The sequence below is a fragment of the Euprymna scolopes genome, chromosome 3 (genome assembly GCF_053919585.1).
Source record: "Euprymna scolopes isolate OS-2025 chromosome 3, ASM5391958v1, whole genome shotgun sequence".
NCBI classification, from domain to species: domain Eukaryota; kingdom Metazoa; phylum Mollusca; class Cephalopoda; order Sepiida; family Sepiolidae; genus Euprymna; species Euprymna scolopes.
The window spans coordinates 54,506,627-54,531,522 of NC_136484.1; the positions used below are offsets into that span (position 1 = coordinate 54,506,627).

The 24,896-nt window shown below is 32.0% G+C and overlaps 1 protein-coding gene across 4 annotated transcripts in view; it reads right to left on the reverse strand.

Moving 5' to 3' along the window:
- The window catches only part of LOC145255539 (membralin-like), a 134,079-nt gene that overhangs the window by 19,930 nt on the left and 89,253 nt on the right, over positions 1-24,896 (reverse strand). For all 4 annotated transcript variants that reach the window (XM_080113998.1, XM_080114002.1, XM_080114006.1 and 1 more), the window contains 2 exons: positions 6,851-6,961; positions 3,059-3,181 (listed from right to left, as the gene is read on the reverse strand). In XM_080113998.1, the coding sequence (XP_079970124.1) occupies positions 3,059-3,181; positions 6,851-6,961 (234 nt within the window). The remainder of the gene's footprint in view (positions 1-3,058; positions 3,182-6,850; positions 6,962-24,896) is intronic.

The window sequence follows — 24,896 nt, forward strand, 5'->3', positions numbered from 1 at the left end:
ATTGACTGGAAGAGCACGGCTAACCACACAGGCAGCGAGTGAGATGTTAATATGAAGACTGCTCACCACTCTGGTCGATACATTCAAAGAGTACAACCTGACGGTAGACATAACATTGATCAGGTCTGCAAGCAACAGAACAGATGTGCTGACACGAGTACCACAACGATGGCTGCTGGCTGATACCCTGGGAGATTCGGAGACACTTCAACAGCCGTGTGCAGCTGTCGCTTATAATATGGATGCGGATCATATCAGTGAGATTCATCAGCAATGTGGACACCCAGGGGTTAAGCGGACACTATTTTGCCAAGATGGTTGACCCAGAAGAAGAGCGGATGTCAACAGAGCAGTGGAAAGTTGCGAGGCATGTCAATCAATTGACCCCGCTCTGATACAGCGAAAAAAAAAAAAGGGCAATTGGGAGTGAGCATGTATATCACACATTATGGTGGCAATCACTTCCTCACCTTCATCGATTGTGGATCTACGCGCTTTGCGGTATGGAGTCCAATCGGGCTCCAGGATTCCTCCTATATTATTAGTCAACTGTCATCTGTGTTCTTTGAAAGAGGTGCGCCCGAAGAGGTGCTGACAGAACGACCCAGCCTTCTGCAGCCAGCAGGTCAGGCAGTTCCTGAACGAGTGAGGAGTGCGGCTGCGACTCTGATATGCTTATGTGCCATCTGGCAACAGTATTGCGGAGAAAAGCCATCGCAGCATCAAAAGAATTGCGGCCAGGAAGCAATGCACCATTTCAGAAGCTGTATATTGGTATGGCATCATGCTGAAGGATGGCGTCTCTCCAGGAACAGTGCCTGCAAAGGCAATATACCAATACAGAGTCCGAGAAAAGGGAATCTACCCCAACCGAGAAGTCGCCAACAAGGACAGACAAGGGTCGTATGCACCAGGGGATCATGTCTGGGTGAAGCCGCCAGGAAGCCGGTGCACTGACAGATATAAACGGGCCAGAGTGACCGATGTGGTGAGTCAGCAGTCAGTCATGGTTGATGGTGTGCCCCGTCATGTTAGGGACCCGAGGCCGGGACACAGTTGCAACCACAACTGGATGATGGGAGCGACTCTGGGTCTGAGGTCAGTGGGCCATCGCTCTGGTCTGCACCATCCTCATCAAGCAACAAATCCGATATTAGTAGCCTCTCAGGAGAGGCAGTATTCTTCGACCCTCAGACTGCAGATGAGAGCGCAAGTGAACAAGAGGCCTGCGCAGTCCCCCTTCGAAGAAGCACCAGACGGAAGAGAGTGCCATCTCCCTGCCATCTCTGATCATAAGATCGGGGGGGGGGGGGCAAATAGAAACGCCCACGTGTCTGCCTGTCATGCGCGTTGGACAGGAAAAAGAAAAAGCAAGATGGCGTCTGTGATATTTAACAGAAACGGTCTCGTGATCTCGCGAGATTCACGTAGGTGAATGTAATATAAGGTAGATCGCTTGGAAGTATGGGGCGAGAGCTTTGGCTGTTCAGACGCTAAACAGGTGACGTTACAAGACAGGCGGTTACTCAGTGCATTGGGACGAGTAAACGAGGTTCCAGTTCTACACTGCCCCTAGCTATAGTAAAGGTTGTAGATTGACTGCAATTTTATGACAGCTGTGCTAAGGGTGTTAATGAAATAATCAATTTGATATTCAGTAAATTTGTTGGATTTAAAACCAAAAACATGTTTCATTTAATAGTATATTTTTTCATTAATATATTCTTTTTAAAGGAGCAATTTTCAGGTAGATATAAAGTTTATTTCTTTTTATCAGAGGTGGAGATTCAGTCAACAGAAGTCGGAGTCAATGTTGCATATTGAGAGATGAGGTAATAAGTCTTGTGTGGTTGTGGTGTCACGAGTATTAAGTGAGAGGTTGAACATCCTCTTTTTGTAGCTAGACCAGCAAGAAAGGAACACCTTGAAATTAGGGGGAAATTAAGGTTAACACATTAATGATTTAGTACCATGGTGCACAAAAATGTTTTTCCCTGGCCAGTAAGTAAATCGTCATTTATTGTTATGTTGGTAACATATCAGCCTAGGAAATCCCATCGTAACCATGAAAGATGGTGACTCAACAGCACATGGAAAGAATAACAGTTAGGAAATAGTATTTGGAGTAGGTTTTATATTTTTAAAACCAACTCCTGACCTTTGAGCTAGAGTAGTTGAATTGATAATATTTGCAAGTATTAGAGTCAAGATTTTGTTACTCTGCAGTAATTTTTAAAAACTTTTCAGCTTATTCCACATCTTTGCTTTTCCGAAAAAAATTATATTAATCAAGAACCAATAAGAAAGCCCCAAACTGGGTGTATCACAAGGTATGTAGCATTTTAAACGTTTCAAACAGTTTGCATATGTTTCCAACAAACATGTTGGTTGCACACATGTCGTTTTGCCAGTGAGTGGTCAAAAGACTGATCATCAAAATAAAGTCTTTAATACATATGCTGTGCAGTTGCTGGTCTTACTTCTTCGATCATTGCTTTTCCATGCCCTCCTGGTTGTTGATCTTCTGTTTAACTTAAGACAAATCCACTCACGCATTGAAACACATTTGTTGGCTTTCAAAGGCTTTATTTAGAGAATGGTTGTACATGGGAGGATAAACAAATATCTGATTCTCATTATTTCGGAACTTATTTTTCTACCTTGGTCTGAAGATGGTGATGTACGGCCAGCATCTAGAAATAACATTTAGATTCTCTCTACATTGACAGCCATATGTTGCTTCTCTTGCTTCCTGATTTTGATTAAAAACTCATTTTTTCCTCAAACACGTGATGACTTTTCTATCATGTCATTTAACACCTGCATTTCGAGTGTTTTTTCTAGGGATCTGGTCCATAACCCTTCTTCAATCATGTTAGTGATAGCCGAGTCTATTTTCGTTTACTGTCAAGTTATCCTGACATGTACTATGTAACCCTCTTCAAAATTCATACTAGTTAACAATCTCCTCTTACTGGTGTAGAATCCCAATGTATAACAGATATATTAGAGAGAGAAAAAAAAAAGTAAATTTTGAGCAAGTGAAATGACAACCAACCTTTGTGATCTTCCTGTTCTGCTAATTGTTTAATACTGGCCATGAGAATATCATCGTAGCCTAGAAATTCCTCCAATAAAAACCGAGTGAAGCTGTCACCAAAACACTTGTCTTTCAGTGGATCTGTAAAGACATTAACCAAACAAAAGGATTAAGCAATGAATAATAAATGCAACAAAAAAAAAGAAAAAAAAAAAAAAGAAAAGTGATCAAAATAAGTGTCAGGAGTGCCTTTTTCTAATACATAGAGTCCTATATCATGCAGTAACAGAAGAGTCTACAATTGTCTGATTTAGTCAGGTGGTCACGTATATAAAACATGGAATTCAAAAGTTCACTTTTATCCTTTTCAGTTTGACCACCAAAAAATCAGCGTTATTGTACTTCTATTTCATCCAGACAAGTTTTGTGATGTGGTCAGTTCCATCACGAACTAGTTCCATCAACATGTCTCTGCACGTGTTTGCTAAATTTGTCTTTCATTATATCCATATATTAGGAAAGAGCACAAAATAAATCCTGTCAATAACTTTATAAAGTTAAATATATGCATAATTTGAATTATTCTGACTATTGTTCTTGGAGAACAGTAGTCTGAATAATCCAAATAACCAATCATCTGAAAAATTCCAAAACAGGTACGTGTTTATATGCTAACAGATATGTGTTTGTTATATATTTGTATGTAGAGAATGTATTCCTTAACTTATAAAATGATCATTATGAATTTCATAACATAGCTATTAGATGTAAGGGTGGGTAATGTGAGCATTGATTTGGGTTTTTTTCTTTATATTAAAATTTAAAAAATTGTTGGCTTATCTGATTAAATCAGATATGTATATCCTATTATTTTGTATAGGAAGTTGTGCTTCCTGTTTAGACTCCTCTTAACATCTTGGAGATATTAGCATTTTACAAGTTGATTTTTTCTTTTTAGATAAATGTTATTTTATCAACTTGCATGAAAAGAGCTATGTATAAGATGCTTAAAACCGTTTGAATTATGCAAATACCACCAGTAGTTCAAAAGTTATGAGAATTTTAAGTGCAAAAATTTAGGCTTTTCTGGACGTTTTTCTTTAGAAAAAGTGGACTAAATTACCGACTTCAACATTTCAAGAAATTCGGTAATTTATTTTTCTCATGAAACTTGGTACTCTTATGTAAAATTGTGTGCCCTTTCTGTTTATGCAGTCAAATCTGATGTATCTCTTTACCATAAGCCATGAATTATAAATTAAAATGTACAAATTTCAACTTTTTTTTAAACTGGTGCATTGTATCATACAGTGGGTGTCTATTCATGAACAAAACTAAGTATTATAGTGGTATATAGCTTTGAGAGTAGGTATTTACCTGCCTCCCCACCAAAGAGCTTAATCTGGGGTGTAGCCATTGAATGCCTAAGGCACATTCATGACCGATATTTACTACTCCCCTAAAAAAAAAAAAAAAAAAAAAAAAATGAATAGATATGAATTAATCTCAGAAAGAAATCGAAAATTTTTCATATAGATTTTGGATTTCTGTAAAAAAAATGGAAATTCCCATAGTCGACCAGAACTTATGCATTTTGGGACCAGTCCAATTTTCAATTTTGTAAATCCTCTATCTGGCCCAAAACACAATTCTACCTCAAGTACAAGTAAGAAATTATAAATACCATAACAGAAATGCATGTACTTAGTACATTTTGTTTTTAACACTTTTAGTACATTATACAGTACGGTATTAAAGCATTAAAAACAACAAAATAGTATTGTTTGAAAATAAAAATTTGAAAAACTTGAAAAATTTTTTAAATTGACAAAATCAGAATAAAAAGTGACTAGTAAAATGAATGCAGAAAAAGTTTTCTATTTTTAAGAGAATACAAACAAAACTCGTTAATGCACTGACTTTAATCAGGTCAGCACATTAATGAGCTGTTTTTCCGTTAAACAGATTTGAATTTCTATAAAAGATAACATTTTAAAGAAATTTCTGCACAATTAATAATTATCAAATATTTACATATTATACATGAAAATAATTCTGAAACTATTCTCAATATGAAAATGGAGGATACATGCCGATTTTTCCTGTGGTTGTAAAAATATAAATTAAAGTCCAGTAGAGATGGACTTTATGTTTATATAGCCTGTAAAATTTCAGTCATATCAAATCAAATTTAACCCAACGCATGTGTATCCAAACATAACGTATGAAATGTAAACATTGAGAAAACAGTTTCCCTTTTTGCTGTCATAATTTTTTTTACCGTTTTTTTTTTTTTCATTTTTAACTTGGTGCATAAAAGAAAAATAAATTAACATCATTGGAATGCTTATTCTATTCTCTTTCCATCAATGTAATTCTTTTAAAAATTGACCAACAAATAACAAATGATGTGACTTGTTGAAGCACATTATGTAATGTTGCCGATGTCCAGGAAAATACAGCATATGCTTTTAATGATATATATATATATATATATATATATATATTCTAACTGTATTAACCAAGATACTTGTACATGTATATTTCATTTTGATCTAAAGGAAGTACAACATTAATGTAAGGTCTGTATTCACATTTAACACCAATAAAGATGAAATACGTTTTACTTTAATTTATTACTTGAAAATTATAGAAATATAGATATTGAAGCAGGAGTACACAAGGACTTTTGTTCATTCTTGGGAAACACTGAGAATGACTTGAGGTTGAAAACTGAATTCTTTCTGAAAATTATGTCAATAAGGGTTACCTTATTTACATCCCTTCACCTAATATAAACAGTACATCTTTGAGCGCCACCCCAAAAATAGAATATCTGAAATATGAATAAAAAATAAAATAAAAAAGTAATATGGTGTCATGGGCTCAGGAACACGAGTTCCTCATTCAATCCAGAGTTTTCCTGCTATTATATTCTAGTACATTTTAAATATTTGTTGATATAAGTTGGTTTTATTTTTCATTGAAAAAAAAAAAAAAAAAAAAAAAAAGGATTATTGATTAAAATAAGAGAGTTAAAGAGGACACAATAAACATTGTTTAATGAAAATAATTCTCAAATTTTAATGTTTTCCGCCATTGGGTTTGTTTGCATGAGAATTGAACAGATTGATCAAATGAGTCAAATTGCATAAATTTTTTTTTTTTTTACAACTATTTGTATAAAATATATTGTTTTTTTTTAATGAAAAAATTTGCTTATTGGTTTCAAATAATGCTTTTTGTTTTGTTTCTATAAACAGTTTCTATTGCTTATGTGTATCAGAAATGACGCTTTAAATGGAGTTATCTCCCAGTGGCATGTTAAAAATTTCCACAATGGATGACTTCAACATGCTCTCATAAAAACGTTTTTCCGCTGTAAAACAAAAGCTACACAATCAAATTAAGTGAAATTTTTTTCCCGGAAATTTTCATGTCAAAACGGATATGTACAATATAACGTTTTTTCAATATGTTCATTTTAAGTGCCTTTTTTCAATAGGAGAAATAGAAATTTTAGTGCACCATGTACATAAGATAAAAAAAAAAAAAAAAAAAAAAAAAAATTATGACAGCCTTGTAACGTCCGCTTTTCTTATTGTCTTTTAGTCCTCACATTCCATGAACAATGTTTGACAAAGGGGGAAGAACTGCTGTTTTCTGGGTCTGAATATTCATCTAACACTTATTGATTAGCTTTTGACTTTGAAGTATTTTTTTTAGTTCCTAACATCAAATGTCTTCATGCCTTGTCTGGAGTGTATTTTCATTAAAAAAAAAAATAAAAAAATAAATTAAATGTCTTACCCAGGGTAACTAACATCACAGTTATATTGAGCCGCTCTCTCGTTTTTGGAGACAGTCGGAGGAAACCATATTCTAAGGAATATTCTGCTATGTATTTTTCTTCTGGCCACACTGAGAAAGAACAAGAAACAAAGAGTCAAAATACATCAATGCAATTCACAAACATTAACAAAATAAGAGAAAGATTTACAATTATTTAACGAATTTGCATGAAAATCAGTCATATAAAGTTATGTAATTAATGATCTCAAATTTTTCTGATAGGTTTTGGAATTTTTGAGTTGAGGATTGTACTTCAAAGTCGCCTTTCAAAAAACATCTGTGTAGGAAATATTTCTTACTTTTATGGCTTGTCAGCCGAACTGGTCTTTAAAATACAGGTCTATGCATGGTTCAACATTTTGGTGATATTTTTTTTTTATCCCCTTTCCTTAAGTCAAGAACATAAATTCATGATTAAAAAATTTATCGCATAAAAAAATTCTGGTGGTAAAGGGTTAATAACTGTAATAACTACTGTTCTGTTATTCTTACAATCTTTTGCCAACGTAACCTGACTATTTAAGTCCTGTAAAACTGTATGGAATTTTGAACAAGTCCTTTTATTTGGTCCAAAGGGATAGATTGTTATTCTGTCAGAAATATTAATTTGTAGTAAAGGTTGACCCTTTAATCTCCAGAAGGTCGTCACTTAGAACTTAGCAATTTATCTGTTGCACCACAGGTTCATGTATCCACAAAGGTTACAATGGCCGAAATGTAATAATGTAAGACTATAACATCCAAGATGAGAATGGTAGTCTGTATGAAACAAAAATAATCAACCCAAAATTTCATTCATTTATAATACTAGTTGAAATACCCACTTATGCTGATTTTCATTATTCAAACCACCATTTTCATCTGAAATGCTTATTTTGTGAAAATAACAATCAAGATGAGAACAGTAGTTTGAATAATCCAAATAATGCAAATTATCGATCTTTATCTAAAAAATTTAGAAACAACATCTATGGTAGTTTTAAGTTTTACAAGAACTTTAAAGGCTGATTAGTTGTGAGGGACAGGTTTTAAAAATGACTAAATTTTGTGTATTGGCACCAGATCTGGTAAAAGTTAAAAATATTTTTTTACTTAAACAAGTAGATGTACAAATCTTCAAAAAATAATCTTGTTCAGTTTAAAAGAATTACCTACTTCCCTTGCTGTTTATTGATCCTAAAGTTAGGGTCCAATGTTTAAATTGAAAATTGATCAATTAAACAACATTGAGCATATCAATCCAAATTTTTTTTTCTTTTTCCTATGTACAAACAATCCTTAGGATATGATTATTTAGTAATTAGTATAGTTTTTAGGTTTGCATTTGTGCAAAAAGTAGATAGGTAATCTATAATACTCGACTTCTTCCTTCCTCAGTTTGTATATTATTCTTTGTAAAAAAACAAATTCACATGGTGTGAGAATGGAACTCTTAGTAATTTTGACCTGCAGTAGTTCTTCAAAGAAAGAAGTCAGCGAAATATTACATTAAAAAAGTGGAACATTTGAAAGAAACAGCCAAAAAAAAAGAATTGTTTGCCAAGAGGTGCTGGACTGAAGTAAATTAAAGATTCTCTTACAATGTGATTTTATTATTTGTATTAAACTATGTAACAATATTACTTTCTGAATATATACGAGTACTTATTAATTTATCTCCTGTTGGTCTGTTCGATATTTAAAATACAATGGATACTGTTTTCATGCAAATGGTAATAAACTCATATTTGCTATATTATTGGTTCTGGCTAAAAAATATTTTTGTGCTATCCAGAAAAATATCAGCTTTATCAAAACATATCTTGATTAAATATATTTCTCATTCCATGAAATTTCCATCGGTATTAGTACATGCTCCTAAAAAATGAGATACGTTATTTTATTATTATTTTTTTAATTTTTTTTTTTTTAAATCACACAGTACACACAGCTCAGCATTGCCAACGTTTCCGAAGCTTTTGATACAAAACTTCAGGTAAGTTTCTGAAACTGGTAACAAAAATTTTCATCACACAGACACACACACAGGTCGCCCGGCATTGCCCGGTCATAAAATATGCTTAAATATGATTAGGTATTCCAAACTATCCTAGTTTAGGATGTGAAAACTGGTAAATAAAGTTAAATTTCCCTTAACTTCAACTTGTGATATCTCATTTATTTTTTTTGGGCTATTTTGATAAAGTTTTGATTTAAATAAAATTTAATATTTTTGCTTTATAGATATAATTCTTTTTCTTGTGTCTTTAATAGTTTTTTTTGTTCCAGGTTACTTCAAGTTATGTCACTAATTTTGGTGAATGCTGCTTTATTTTTATTCTATTTTTTTTTTTTTTTTTACAAAAAAAAAAAAAAAAAAAAAAAAAAAATGTTTTTCAAATTTGGTGCGCGCATTGCGAGTTTCTAGGTATAAAAAAAATAGTACCATTTTAAAGAAAAAAGGTCTCTTATCAATATGGTAAGCTTAAAAAAGGGGTTTAAGTTGTTTTTCACAAAAAAAATCCAACTTGAAAATTTCAGTGAAAAATCTCTTTAATAATCGGTTGGTGTCATATTACTACACTCATAAATCAAGGAGCGCCACTAATAAAAGTGACTGTACCTACATATCAAGATTTACAACTTAATCCCAAGTGACCGAAGTATCATCACTAACTGTCAGCAAGGAGAGCCAGCCACATGACCCAATGAAAACAAAACATAAACAACTTGTGTCACAGATATCAAAGTTTTTAAGTGAGTTTGGTTTTGTTTATTTAAAAGTTATAGAAAGTTATTGCTTAAAATAATATTTTTAGTACGCTTCAATAAAAGAAATGAAAATTTACAATTTAAAAAATAATGTCAGTTTATTTTCTATATCTTCTTTCAAACATTCATATGTTCTTTGCTTTATCTTCTTTCGGTTGGATTGGATAAACTTCAGCATTGTTAAATTATCTTTTAAAAATTAAACTGGGTACATTTTAAACCAAAAAAACATTGTTAGTTGTGTGCGGCGACTGACGGAAAAATATTTTTTCATTTAAAAAAAAAAAAAAAAAAAAAAAAAAAAGTGCCTCATTTTTTTTGTTTACTTATTTCTCTTATGTTCTGTCAGGCGTTTTTGATATATCTAACATTTTGTTAAATTATTTTTTTTTTATTAGACTGTATAGCTACATTACTTAAAAAAAAAAAAAAAAAAAAAAAAATTATATATATATATATATATATATATATATATATATAAAGTTTTAAGTTATGTGCAACAAGTCATGTGTAAATAAAAAATTATTTTCATGTAAAAATGTACATTTTTTTTGGTTTATGTTCTATCTGGTGTTTTTGTTAAATTATTTTTTTAATTACACCGTACATTACCTAAAAAATAACTGAAAATATAATTAAGTTATGTGGCGCATAAATGAAAAATTAATTTCACTGTAAAAATCATTTTTTTTTTGTTTAATAATTCCCGAGACGGTACTTCTACAGTTTATCACCGAAAATGGAGACGCCATTTTTTTTCGCGCACTTGTCGTTAAAATCCGAGGGAAAAATCAGTATTTTAAACTATGACCCAAGTTAGAAAAAAAAAAAAAAAACCCAAAAACTAGATATTAATGACTTCCGGAAAGAACTATGAAAAAAGTAAATAACGAAAGTGAAAGGGAACATATATCCGTAATTATTTAATGGAAAATGTTTCGATTTAATTAATGAAAATGGGAAGTTTTTTTCATGAAACATTTTTATTATTAAAAACAGAAAATGACATTCATAATTGTCTAAACTGGGTGAGCACTATTTGAAAACCAAAACATTGTATAAAAATTTATCAAAATAAAAACATTGAAATGTTTGCATAAGAAAATATAATTTTAATAAGAAAATTTTGTAATGAAAGCAACATTGAATTTTTATAGGCACCGCCAAAAATGGCCGAAAAAATCAAGTTGTTTTTTAAAACGAAATTACATTTACTAAAATCCATTATTTCTGAGTAACTTTTTTTTTCCAGAAAGATAAAACCCTGAATTTTATCATATAGAAAACAGAATAATGTAAAACTTTTTCTATTTTTAATTAAATTTTAAATGTTAAATTTTCCCAAAAAGTTAATTGACATTTTTTGTCTTGCACAAAAAACGTACATAAATATTTTTTAAAAAAGGTTTTTGAAATAATTCATTTATTTATTTGTTGTCTAACTAAGATTTAGGATGATTTTCTATGAGAATACGCAAAAATATTATAATATAAGTACCTGGATTTCAAATAATTCCACTTATTCATATAGGCAACCAGTTACTTCGCGTCGATCTAGAGTCTAGATCAACACTGTTTACGTTTGTATTCGATAAAAAGCAAACTATGGAAGACCAAACAGGCCAAAAAAAACCTTATTTTTCAGTAACAAAAATTTCAATGTATTATTAACACTGAGGCTTGCCGGTACCAGATGGGTGACCATTTGTATGAGTTTGGTTTTTAATGTGTATGTGTGTGGGGGCCAGGTTCCCCAAAATGGAGGAGGAGGGGCAATTTAAAGCAGAATAAAAAAAAATTATTTCAGCGCGTTTGGTCCACCGTAGTCGAAAGGCGGCAAACGTTTTCAAATGGGATTGAAAAAATGATGCTATTTTTAACACAAAGGGCACAATATTTATCGAATTTTTTTTTTTTTGTATCGATTCTTCAAAGCATGCCCTATTTAATAATGGTCATGCATTATTCGGCTTGCTAAAAAAAAATTGTTAATTTATTTATCAAAGATTTTAAAATGGCTTTTTTCGTATAAATATTAAAAAAATTTTTTGTTTTGCTTAACTTAAATTAATTATTTTACTTAACATATTCACCGAATTTCACACTTCAAAACTCAAAAGCGGGATAATTAAACACAATCGAAATTCTGATATTCAGACGTCAAAATAAGGTATGCAAACAATTTTTTTTTTTTGTTTTTTTAATCTATATTTCTGTCTCTTACAACAACACAATATGTTGTGTTCAGTTTCAGATGATTATTTTAAGCATATTTGTACCACCTCAAAACAAGGGGGGGTTTTGTAAGTAAAAAAAAATATATATATAAATATCGCTTATGAAAAATAAGTACACTGTTATAAAGTTCATTCTTCTCTTAATAATCGCTGAAAATTTCGTATTGATCGGATAATTACCTGATTTTTGGTAGATTTTTAAAAAGACGGTCCGTCAAAAAGTACTTACCTGCCCCCCCCCCCCCAAGTTTTGGCGGTGCCTAAATTTTTATAAAATAGTTTTGTCCCCCCCCCCACGAACAAATAAATAATTTTAATGAAAAATTTTTTTGAATTTGTTATGTCGTCACGGAATATAAATGGTTGTTAGATGTGAGAATTACAAGAAGACATCGTTTTGGCACCAAATTATTTATTTATACAGAAAAATAATAAAACATTAGACCAACAGATTGTGAAATGCTGTGTCAGCCATGTTGAAAAGTCTTCCTACTTAATATCCAGGGGAGATAACTTTGCTTTTCGGTTATTTCCCTTTATAAACCCCCCTTCCTTGAAATGTGATCCTTGTAAGAGGTTTTATATGGATCTATTCGTAAGGTTGGCGTGGCTTACAAATTCGCTGGGTTCTTCTTGGGACTTTGATGTGAGACTTGCTTTGTTTATTATTTATAACTGGAACACTTTGGAGTAATTCAAATGTGTCCAGTAACACATGTAAAGGATGGCTGCATCATTTATACGTCGCTCTGGAAGGGATGACTGACGAAGCTGATTTGCATGTCTATCCCAAATAGATGATTGTACATCTACGTCATAGACGACAATGCCAGAACGGCGTATTAAGCGACCTTGTGTCCATTTTTCTCTACCATTACGGTAGTCCCCAGCCAATACAGGTTGTCCTGGAAGGAATTTACAGGGTTTTGCTCCATGATGGCAATTAAACTGGTTTTTCATCATTTTGTTTCTTCTGTAAAATTTAGTTGTTGATGGCCGAATAGCATCAATTCATAAGTGCTTCAGCAAGAGACTTTCCATTTGGGCAATTTGAATTTGGAGTAGCTCTGTAGCCTTCCTACTTCCGAACCAGGGGAGATAACTCTTTGCTTTTCGGTTATTTTCCTTTTATAACAGAATTAAAGCAACAAATTAATTTAAATGAAACTGAAAAATCATTATCTAGTTTAACGTTTTTGTTATTTCATGCTTCGGTCCTCGTTTAAAATACTGATTTCTCCCTCGGATTTTAACGACAGGTGCATGAAAAAAAATGGCGTCTCCATTTTCGGCGGTAAACTGTAGAAGTACCCCCCTCCCCCGAGACCTATATGTTCTATCAGGTTTTTTTGATAAACTTGAACTGAGATATCTGAAGGTTGTGTTAGGTGTCAAAATCAACACCAGTGGAAATAAAGGTCAAATGGAAGCTGCTCTCTCTGACTACGTAAGAAATCCCGTTAATTCATTTCCACCTCCAAAGCAACAAAAAAAAAGTCCCTTAGTGAATCTGCTGAACATTCAGATAATTCCTACAGTTGTGATGAAGAACCATCTCAGGATAATTTCAGTTATGAGCATCAAGGACAATGGGTTACTGTCTACTATGACACCAACTTTTACATTGGCCAAGTCATTAAGGTTATATCTGCATCCAGTGTTGTACTAAAATTTTTAGCGCAAAACAAAAGATTTTTTTCTATGGCCTTTGTCAGATGACATTGCACAGGTAGAGTCAGCATTTGTTTTGAGGTAATGCCAGTTTCAAGTGATGGTAGGATTTTGAGTGTTCTTGATATATCTACCATAGCAGAAGCTTATGAAAGAATTCTGAGAGAAAATTAATAAGGAAAGGAATTGTAGTAAGACCTCTGCCTATAAAATATCTTACTTGTTTACTTGTCTTTTAAGTTGAAAGTTTTTCAATGCTTGTGACTTTTTGTATAACAAATTTCTAAATCTTATTGTTGTCGGTCCCTTTTTTCCCCCCAAAGTAAAAATATTGCTGTGGCAAAAAGTTTTATTAGAAACAAAGCAAACATTTTTTTTAATTCCTTACCTCAAAATTAGTAAAATTGCAAAGTCTTAAGTTTCTACCTCCACGGTTACATTTTTACAGCAATTTCAGTAACATATACTTTTGACTCATTTTTTTTAACCCTTTTTACCAAATTGTCTGTTCGACTGCTTTTACATGGTCCACAATTGAGTGGTTTTTATCAATTTATAATTAAAATAAAAAATTACCTTGCTCTCTAATGTGTTATGAATCATACTAAGAAGATTCAATACATTAGCTATTGAAATGAAATTGATATGAACAGTCAAAGTTGCATTTCCGTGTCATATTTGCACTTTTTTTGGAAATGGGATTTTGCTTAGTGTTTAGGTTAGTTTCAACTAATAATTATTGCTTTCATTAGTATTAATTTTCATTTACCACAAGATGACATTACATTTACAAGGATTTTTCACTTGTTGATAGCTTACATTTTTAGTTATATACTATGAAATTTGGCATTTGGACCATGATAGCAAATTTCCGACAAACTGAACGATCATAACTTGATGTCTAATTGAGCTACCAAAATAAATTTGGTATTTTTGTTTATGGTTTACAAAAATCTATATGACCACATTAATTTTTTTTTAGATATAATGAAAATAAAATTTTGGTTTGGGATATCTAATATGATATTTTGATTAACGCAGATTTTGTATTCGTTATATTATATTGAATCCAATGTATAGTAATGATTTAAAAGGTTAAAAAGAAATGACTTGTGTGCCACCACCGAGAATTGAAACCAAAACATTTACAATTTATTTTTTCTTTTGATGTTAATGCCTGACATGGTTGCTGCAAGGCTAAAAATTAAAACATGAACTACTATGTTACGTATGCATATTCATAATGATGTCATTCACCCATCACCAGGCAAATTTCATTTTTTTTTTTTTTTAATTTTCACTTTTATACCAATTTTCCCTTGCTAAAACCCAAATATAGTTTTGAATTGGTTCGAATACCCTATATATGAAGTTTCATATCTGTAGACCAAAAACTGACAGGAATTTGGTAGGCAAATTTTTTTTAAACAAATATATATATATATATACACACACACACACACATACACAGAAAGAGTTTTGTTTACTATAATAATTTTACGCAAATATTATGCAAGTATAAATCATGTAGAATATCTGCGTGGCTATAATTACACGTAATAGTTAACTAAAGATAATCATCCCATAAGAAAAATGAAAAACTAATAGGGAATTAAATGAATGTTTAAAAGAATATGCAAATTAGCTGGATCTTTTGTAGATGAATGCGATTACATGACCCATACATAAAGTTGTATTTACTTTTTAAATATATAAAGGGGCGTTTTAATATGAATATACAAACCCCCCAAATTTATAGTAGTATAAAGAACAAATGCTTATTGAGTGGAATTCAACATCTTCCTTACTTCATAACTATCAGCAAGAGGATGGTAGAAAGGTAAAAAATAATCAAAAGATTCAGGATTCAACAAAGTTGAATGAGAGAAAAATCACATGTTAGAGGGTCTGAATACTGTAGAGTTCATTGATGAAAACTCAATAGACCAGTAGTGCGGAAGGACATTTGATGTGCCTCACACAAGGTTAAAGGTAAGGGTCAAAGATGATACAAGTAAATCAACAAAGTAAATCAACAAGTTGAAAATACCACCCAGAGTTATGCAGAGAGAGTTTCTAGCAACAACTATGGTCTTTGATGTTAGTAACTAACTTGAAGATTTAATCACACAGAAAAAAAAAGTTTGGATCATTGCTTCATGTTACTAAATGTCTTAATTTAATTTGGAAACTAGCAATAACTCAAAACTGTAATTTATGCAAGTATACTGGTTGTGCATCCCCATCCCGTCTCAGGTGATCAGAATTTCCCAAAAGTTGGACATCAGAGTCAGTGGCAAACACAGAACCAGAGAATAATTCTACCTTTTTATAATGAAAAAAGAAAATCCCCATAAATCCAGATGAAGCATTCTTTAGGCTTGGTAGGCAATCCCTAGAAAGGCGCTATGAAGGGAATTTTACCTATAAAAATTTTACCAAAAAAAATCTGTTAAATTTCAGATTATGTAGTTTATATGTTGGAAGCTTGCATAGAAGATCTGGTGAGATTGTTGAGTTTCTTAAGAGAAGATGTACTGACCGATGTGTCCAAGAAATACGTTAAAGGTAAATCTACTAGAATGATTGTTGGAAAGAATGCAAAATATAAGCTGTATTGGATTGAAATTAAAATGGAACATATTCTTTTTTGGTATTTTCATTGCAGAGAAATAGTAAAGTGATTGAAGTTAATAATTTAAGTGAGTGTATCAGCTTTATATTAAGTGGCTTTACACCTTGTCTGTAGTGATTTCCATTAAAAAAAAATAAAAAAAAGTTGCTGGTGACAAAAATTTTCACAGCTATATCTGTTTATGCACCACAATGCAACTTCAGTGAAAATGTGAACGATACGTTTTATGACAGACTTATTGCAGAACTAGGAAAAATGATAAAAAGTACTTGCAGTGGCAGGAAATTTTAATGTGGAAAGACCATTGCAGATTTTAAAAGCGTGCATAGAGGAAATGGATACGGTGGTAGGGGTATACAAGGAGAAAATGTTAGAATTTGGTCCTGTAATGAAAATGTTGGTTGCTAAAAAAGAAAAAGCCATCTTATTACATATGGATCTGGTCTCAAACAGATTTTTTGCTGATTAGGAAAAAGGTCAGAAGGCTCTTAAGTTACGTGAAAAGTAATACCTAGTGAAGAAATCGTGACACACCACAAACTGATTTACAATTACGTGCTGAAGAAAGTTCATAAGGTAAAAAGAAAGTTTATCCCTAGGAGAAAAAGCGGCGGCGGTGGGGGGTGAGGAATGTGTAATATGTGAGTATAGATCAAGTGATGAAGTGTTTGGCTACGAGAAAGTGTGAAAGAACAGTAGAAGACGTAGAAGGATATACCGTTGGAGATAACAGACCAAATTTGTGTGGACAGAAGTGCTCTCAAATCGTAGGGTGACATGGTGGTAGAATGGTGAAATTGAGAAGTGCATCAAAAAACAGAAACAAGAGACTCAGTGGAGGAAAGGTTTAGTGAATAAGTATGTGTATTTGGAGACAACCAGGGAAACATGAAGAGCAATTTAGAAAGCCAAGAAGACTGAAAAAGACAGGTTTCCAGATATATAGAGCAAAACCATAAAGACAAAGTATTTAAGATAATTGAACAGATGGTAAAAACAAACAGGGTTATTGTTGGAACAAAGTTTATTTGAAACGATAATGGGGTGTTAGCAACAAATGAACAGGACAAGATGCTTGGAAATTGTTGAATAGTTTCCACAGAACCATGCATCTAATAGTTGCTGAAGCAATATTTTGTTTAGCTATAAGAATCAAGAAAACAAATGGTATAGAAACTAAGATGACAGATAAAACTGGAGGACTCTTGGGCATTATTGCAAAAATGTTAAAGGTTGTGGGTGAAACAAGCATAGAGATGATCACCAACTTTACAAAGCAAATCATAAAAAATTATGCCATGTGTGAATTGTTACAAAGGTAAAGAGGAATCGCTAGATAGACATAATTACCAAGGATTAAAATTGATGGATCAGATCCTGAAAGTGAGCAAGAGAGTAATTGATCAACAAATAAGTCTGATAAGCATAGATGAAATTTAGGCAAAATTCCATTGGTGATATATTTATCCAAAAAGATAGTAGCTTCGTAAGAAGAACCTCTATATATATCTGTTAGGTTTTGCATAAACTAGGGTTGAGTGGTCGATGAAGGTTATTAAGGAAAAGTGTAGAAATGCACAAAATCATGTTAGAATTAGTGACGAGACAATTCCAAGACAATTACTGATTATGTAATAAATTCTCGATTCAGATACAATTACTGATCCATGGTTTTCATCTAATTTTGTTTTATATAGTTTTATTTTCAAATCACTGGATTGGATTGGTTGGTTGGTTGTTTTACGGCATATCAACTCTTTTCAGGTTATTTAATGCAGAATCCAAAGATTTTGAAAATTTTTTTTAATAGAATATATTTGTTGTTTTCAAGTCCGTTTCTATTTAACCCATAGTTGGGACCCTAACAGGTACTACCACTCCGGGTCAGAGTGGACCTGGGAGCAATGGCAATTAAAGAGTGGCTCCACACTCCCCAAAGCCCGCAAGCTGGGGCCTCACCACTGGATATAGTTTAAGGTCATATACAGGACCCAAATCACTGGAAGAATTTCACCTTTAAGTGACATTAATAAAACCATTAATAACCATTTTTAAATACAAAACCCTTACTAGATCAAAGATGAAATAATTTCAGATAGAAATGATTACCGTAATATGTCTATATGCAGCATGTAACCATTTCGTTTGAAGCATCTTGTTTATATGCTTAGCACCAACCACTGACATCAGCAGAAAAACAAGACTTAATGAGATGACCTTTTCTTTACAAATGTCTTTACACATATGATGTAGGTTATAGTTAAAAAAAAACAAAACAAAAAACAAACTACAGCGTATATCTAGAAAGAATGATACTTGAGCACTTTTCTGTTGTGGACAACAACCACTTTACCCAGAATATCCAAAAAGGTATCCGTACAACCATGGCCCATTCATAAATGAGTGGGCCGTGGTATAGCTTAGAGTAAAATTAGAATTGTATTTATGGTTTCATTGTAAAGTATTTGCATGATTCAATTGCGCTCCTCCAATGCATAGTTACTGAATTCAAACTAATTATTCTCTGGACACTAGAAATGTTATTATAAAAATATTGAAAAACTTGCATGTTCAATATTTAGATATTAAAGAGAGATAAACTTATATAAGTTTGACATGAATTGATCTGCATTTAAGTATGAGGTGACATTCTCTCAAGTGGTCAGTTTACATTAATCCAATATAGTGAACTAATCCACCCATAACAATCTTAAGTTTATCAAAAGAAGTTTTCTAGAGGAAAGTAAATGACTTTCATTTTAGTTGTATTTATTTTTACTTAATTACAAACTTAAGATTACATTTTCATTAACTCACTAAATGTAACCGCTTAATTTAATTCTGCAAGACATATTTCAATATTTTCTTAAAAAGAAATGACACGAGATGTGAGGTTACGTGTCTTCTTACTATGGAGAAAAGATCATTTGTACAAGTTTGTTATAAATGAACATCAAAGCAGTATATTTTGTAGTGTTTGAAAAGAAGAAGAAAAAAAAAAAAAAATGGAAGTTGTTTTTGTTTTTTTTTCTCCTTGCATTATTTTCACTTTTAAAATATGTCAAGCCTTTTTTTTTTTTTTTTTTTAATACTAAGTTTTGGTTGACTGTTAATTTGTTTATGAAAAGTTTCAAATGACATTTTATCAACTTACAAGAAACTATTGTAAATCGGATTTGTTTTAAGAGAAAAAAATCTAATTGCCTCTATGCGCATAAGCCTGATGAATCCTAGTGTGGATGAAATGCGGAATATTCTGTGTAGCTTAATTGCCACATATATTTTATAACTTACTACCTAGCTCTACCTACGTATTGAGCACTGTTGAAGTAAATACTTAAAGTTTACGCATAAATTTATACTTTCGTATATTAATTTATGTGATTAAATTAAGTAATCATATATATATATATATATATATATATATATATACTAGCTGTACCCTGCCACGCGTTGCTGTGGCTCAAATTGGCGCAATGGAAAAAGTTCCAAAATGAGAAAAAGCATGTTTCTTATAGGTTTAATTTTCCATGAGTACAGTTTTTGTTGTTCCATTTTCTTAGCTGATATAGAGATTTTCCGGTTTGGTGACTCTTGAATACATAATATAAATTGTCCATGTGAAAAAACAGTCAGTGTGTAACTGTAAGGCCCACAATTGTAAAGATTGTTCCCTGTGCTTTGTTGATGGTTATTGCAAATGACAATAAAATTGGAAAGTTCAATTTCCTAAAGTGTAATGATGTATCCGGTGGAATCATAGGAATGCATGGAATGAAGATATATTCATCTGTGAAAGGTCCTGTTAAGATTGTTGTTTCTATGATATTGTTTGTTAATTTTTTTTTACTGCAAGCTATGTGCCATTGCAAAGCTTGGATTGGTTTATATTTCACAACATAATTAGTACACCAAATTTCAATTGCAATACATGCGGTGGCATCTCTGGCAAATATAGCTGTTGGATAATTAACCACTTTATCTGCTTTCACAACAGTGTCGATGGATTTGTATTTGACTACCTCACTTGGAATTTTACATTGAATAATAGCGTTAAGTTCATGGGCATCTTTGTATTGACCTGCAAGAATAGCTCATTCACTCAGTCAAATGGAATTCTTATAATTTGAATATCTGCAAAAACCTTTTAAACTAACTATTCTTTTGATGAAATAAAATTACAGAAATTACAGAAGTTAAAAGTCAAAGAATTTTGCCCTTAACTCTGATCAGCTGGCACTTTTTCGTACCCAATTTCCCACAAGTGATGCAAAAGTTTTTGTGCGGATCGAACAGTCGGCAACTGGACATGCATATTTTGAGTTAAGTTTAATGTCTTCACATGAAACAAAAAAGTAGAGTATTTGAGGCAAGCATTTATTTCATCTGCTGGTGTTGATTGAAGAATAACAGGTAACATTTGTCTGAAATCTCCTGCAAGCAATATTACTGCATTCCCAAATGGTCTGACATTGCCACGCAAATCTTGTAAGGATCGACCAAGAGCCTCAAGTGATTTTTTGCGTACCATTGTGCATTCATCCTAAACAATAAGTTTGCATTTCTGCAATATTTTTCCCCATATTGGATGTTTTGGAGATGTCGAACATGAGATTTTTGAAAAATTGAATATTTAAAGTAGAATAAATAATTCTTCTACTTGGCAGCAAGGTCGCAGGTATTCCTCATGCAGCAAGGGCTAAGGTTATGTCATTTTGTTACCAAATGGCTGCCAAAATCAATTTAATTAGAAAGGTTTTACCAGTTACTTCTGGTGCTGTTCAAGGTAGCAGTAATTTCCAAATAACTTCTATTCTCAGTCAGTAAATTAGGTGACTAAAATAGGATTTATCCATGTTTTGACAATTCCTTATTCACTGTAATTAATTTAGGAGACTAAAATAGGATGAGGGATTAGAGATGGACAGATAGAGAGGAAGATATATAGATAGAAAAGAGAAAGTGAGAGGAAAATAGAAAGAGAAGGAGATAGAGAGATAAAGGGATTGATAAACAGAGAGAGGGGGAGAGTTAGAAACAGAGAGGGATGAGACAGAGGAAAGGAGAGAGATAGAGGGAGTTGGAGAGAGAAAGGGGCTCAAAGAGAGATGGAGAGGGTGATATAGAGAGAAAGATAGATTGAGAGAGGGAAAGGGAGAGATGGATAGAGAGAGATATTAAGAGAGGAAGAGAGAGGGGGAGAGAAACAGGTGAACTACACTTCACCGTTTGTTTCCTTGTTCAGTAGAGAAGAAATCTTTCGAGACTGAGGCAATTTTAATGTTTTGTTATTATCCAGAGTACCCCTTTTTGGGGGGGGGGGGCTAGATTTTCCTCACATTAGAAACCGACCGGGTTATCTGTACTTTCACTTAACAAATTAATAAAAGAAAAACATATTGTAAAATTTTAATTTAACATGAAAATACTATTTTAAAAAATAGCACGAGTACATAAGTGCCACTTTAGGTACTCCTTGGGCGTTGAGTTCCATGGCGACCAGCATAATTATTTAATGGTCGCTCCCTTAGCCCCCCCCCCAGCAAGGCTAATGCATGTGCACGTAACATTTTTTTTTATTTACTGACGTTGGCTTAGTAACTAAACGATTTATTGATAATTTCGTAACCCTTAAAAGCATGCCGGAAGATTTAAATTGGTTCATTATTGTTGTAATGAAAAAAAAAAAAAAGTTTCATTCAACACAAAACCAAAAACACATTAATGATAAAGGATTTATTATTGTATTCATTGAAATTTACTAATTTTTAAATAAAAAAGTAAAAAAAAAAAAAAAAGTTAAAAAATAGTTGCTTATGTGCGCATAAAAAACTTTTTTTTTTTTTTTTTTAGATTAGGTCCACCTTGGAATCACCCCCCCCCCCAACCTCCAAATCTTAAGAACAGCTTCCGGAATAAACACCACTTTTGGAGGGGGGGGGGTGCTATTTGCAAAATTTAACTGATATTTGTTGTTAGAATTACCCACCCGAAAATACTATTAAAAAAAAAAAAAAGGAGGGGTTCAGTGCCGGTGGCAGAGAAGTAGATTTATTTATCAATAAAAGCTGTGGAGAAGTAAATTTATTTATCAATAAAAGTTGTCATTTAAAAAAGAAAATTGTGGAGGTGGACCTAAATGTAAATATTTACCCAAAAAATTATCCCGAAGTTTATTGCAAAAACGTTTTGTTTTCGCACTATTCAACAATTTGTTCATCCGCGCATGTAAATTAAAAAATATTTGTAAAAGTGAGAAGTTATCAGAAGTTATCAGTAAATTATTTAGTTTTTTTTTTTAAATTTATTTATTTATCTATTTATTTTTTTATATTAGGTCCACCTCCACAAATGTTAACGACTTTCAGAATAAACACCCTCAACCTCTCCATGTTAACAACGGATTTCGGAATAAACACCATTGGGGGGGCGGATATTTAAAAAAAAAAAAAAATGATAAAAGTCGTCATTTAAAAAGAAATTTAAAATCAAATGTTTGTAAAAGTGAGAAATTATTAATTTAATAATTATTAATAAATGTTTAGTAACATTTTTCGGTGCTAATGCAGAGAGTGATCCGTGCTATTTTTTAAATCGTGTTTTTTTTTTATTCCAACCAATCTTATATCGAAAAACAAAAAAAAACTCAAAAAGCAAGCGACAAACTTTTTTTTTTTGGCCTTATATAATAAAGAAAAAATGTGTAAATTAAAAAATTTGGAAGATAAACAAATGAATTATGTTTTTTTTTTGTTTTTTTTTTTACTTACTAAACAGAAAATGAAATCTTTCGTCAATTCGTGGCTGTGAAATGAATCGAACCGGAAGTTCAGTTTTATCAGCAGAACAGATTCGCACCACGGTTAAAAAAATATATTTATTTTATTTAATATTTTAATAATTCGTGAGGTAAATTTATTTTAATAACATGCCTCGACTCTAAAGATGGGTTGTCTTCAAATAAATTGGTAACGTAGAAATATGGTTTTATTCGTTTGGAACGAACCAAATTTATATATATATATATATATATATATATATATATATATTAGTACGATTCCTAAATTTTTCCGATTTCAGGAAAATGTTGATTAATGGTTCCGATACCAAGTACGATTCCAATTCCCGTGGAATTGTTGTTTTGAAATATACCATTATATAATTGAAAGTTTTTGTGTAGCGAAAAAGTGGAAATACAATTAAGGGAACTTTGAAAATGATTTAATTTTTTTGTAAAATTTCTTTCATCTTCTATATATATAAAAGCGAAAATGTATGTATGTATGTATGTATGTGTGTTCGCTTTTTCTGTGTGTCTACAAAAGGCTTTTTTCAGAGAAGCGGTCGGTTGCTTCACAACTTTTTAGAACTTTTTATATCACATTTAAATCGTAATATCTCACAGTTAACAACGAAGCTCGCCTGTCTTTTTAATTTGCTCGATTTTGGGAAGATAAATATTCAACATTTGTCGCTCGCCACATGTGGGTTAGTCTTTTTCCTATAACATCTTGGGGGGGGGGTTGGAAAAAAAAGCGTTCAGCAGTAAATGAAATCCCGCAGTCAAACTTGACCTCATTAACTCATTAAAACGGGCACCTGCAAAATCCAAGTAATTAAATAAATTGAAACGTGTTTCCGTTAGCATGTCGCGGTGAGGCAATGGTTAACGTTGCACTTTTTTTTTTTTTTTTCACACTTTAATTTACAACTTTGCCTCAACGGTTCGGGTTCGATCCTCATACTTACTTTTTTGTTTTTTACTAACAATCAATTTCAGGAGTTATTTTATATATTGAAAAATATAAAGAAAAAGGGCGGATGTACACAAATGCTACCCCTTTAGCGAGATATGCATCGGCTTTAGTGTTGTACGTTGTTCGACTGAGAGAGAAGTTATTTTTACAAGGAAAAATTTTTTGCATGTGTGACCTAGTTTTTTTGTTTTTTTTTAAATTTTGGCTTGAAATTTGCGCATCATTTTTGCTATGGTTTTATGTTTTTTTTTTTTTTTTTTAATGGATTTTTTTTGCCGGAGTTTATATAATTATTAAAAGGAGAATTGGTGAAAGTCAAAATGAAATCTGCGCTATTTTTAAATATTATTTTCAAGTTTAATTATGTTCACGGAACTATAAACCATTCACAGAATTTTGTGGATTTGCTTACTGGTGTTTGCACCAACAATATTGAAGCCTACTGGTCTCATTAAAAGAAGACTGAAATACATATCGGGATCAGTAGGAGAAATGAAATGGTCTCATGTCGATGAGACCATGTATAGAGAGGCTTATAACATGAAAAGTGAAAAAATATTAGATAATTTTGAAACATTTTTAGAGCATGTTCATGAAAAATATGGTAATTAAAAAAAAAATTTTTTTTTTAAAATCCCAATAAGCTTTGGGGGGGGGGAAAAAAAACAAAAAAAACATGTTTTGAACAATTGAAATTTTTATTTTTTTATTTTTGAATAAAAAACAATTATTAAAACAAAAACCGTAGTGTTCTCGTCGAGTAGTTTTTATTTTATTCAAGAAAATAAAAAGGTATTCCTGCACTTATTTAGCCGTGCTGAAATAATGACATTATTTAGAAAGCCATTCTTAACATGGGGATGGGAGAGTGTTGTGTACTTATTCTGTACTTTCACCTAACAATTTAATAAGAACAGATATCATAAAACTTTAAACTTGAAAGTACTATTCAA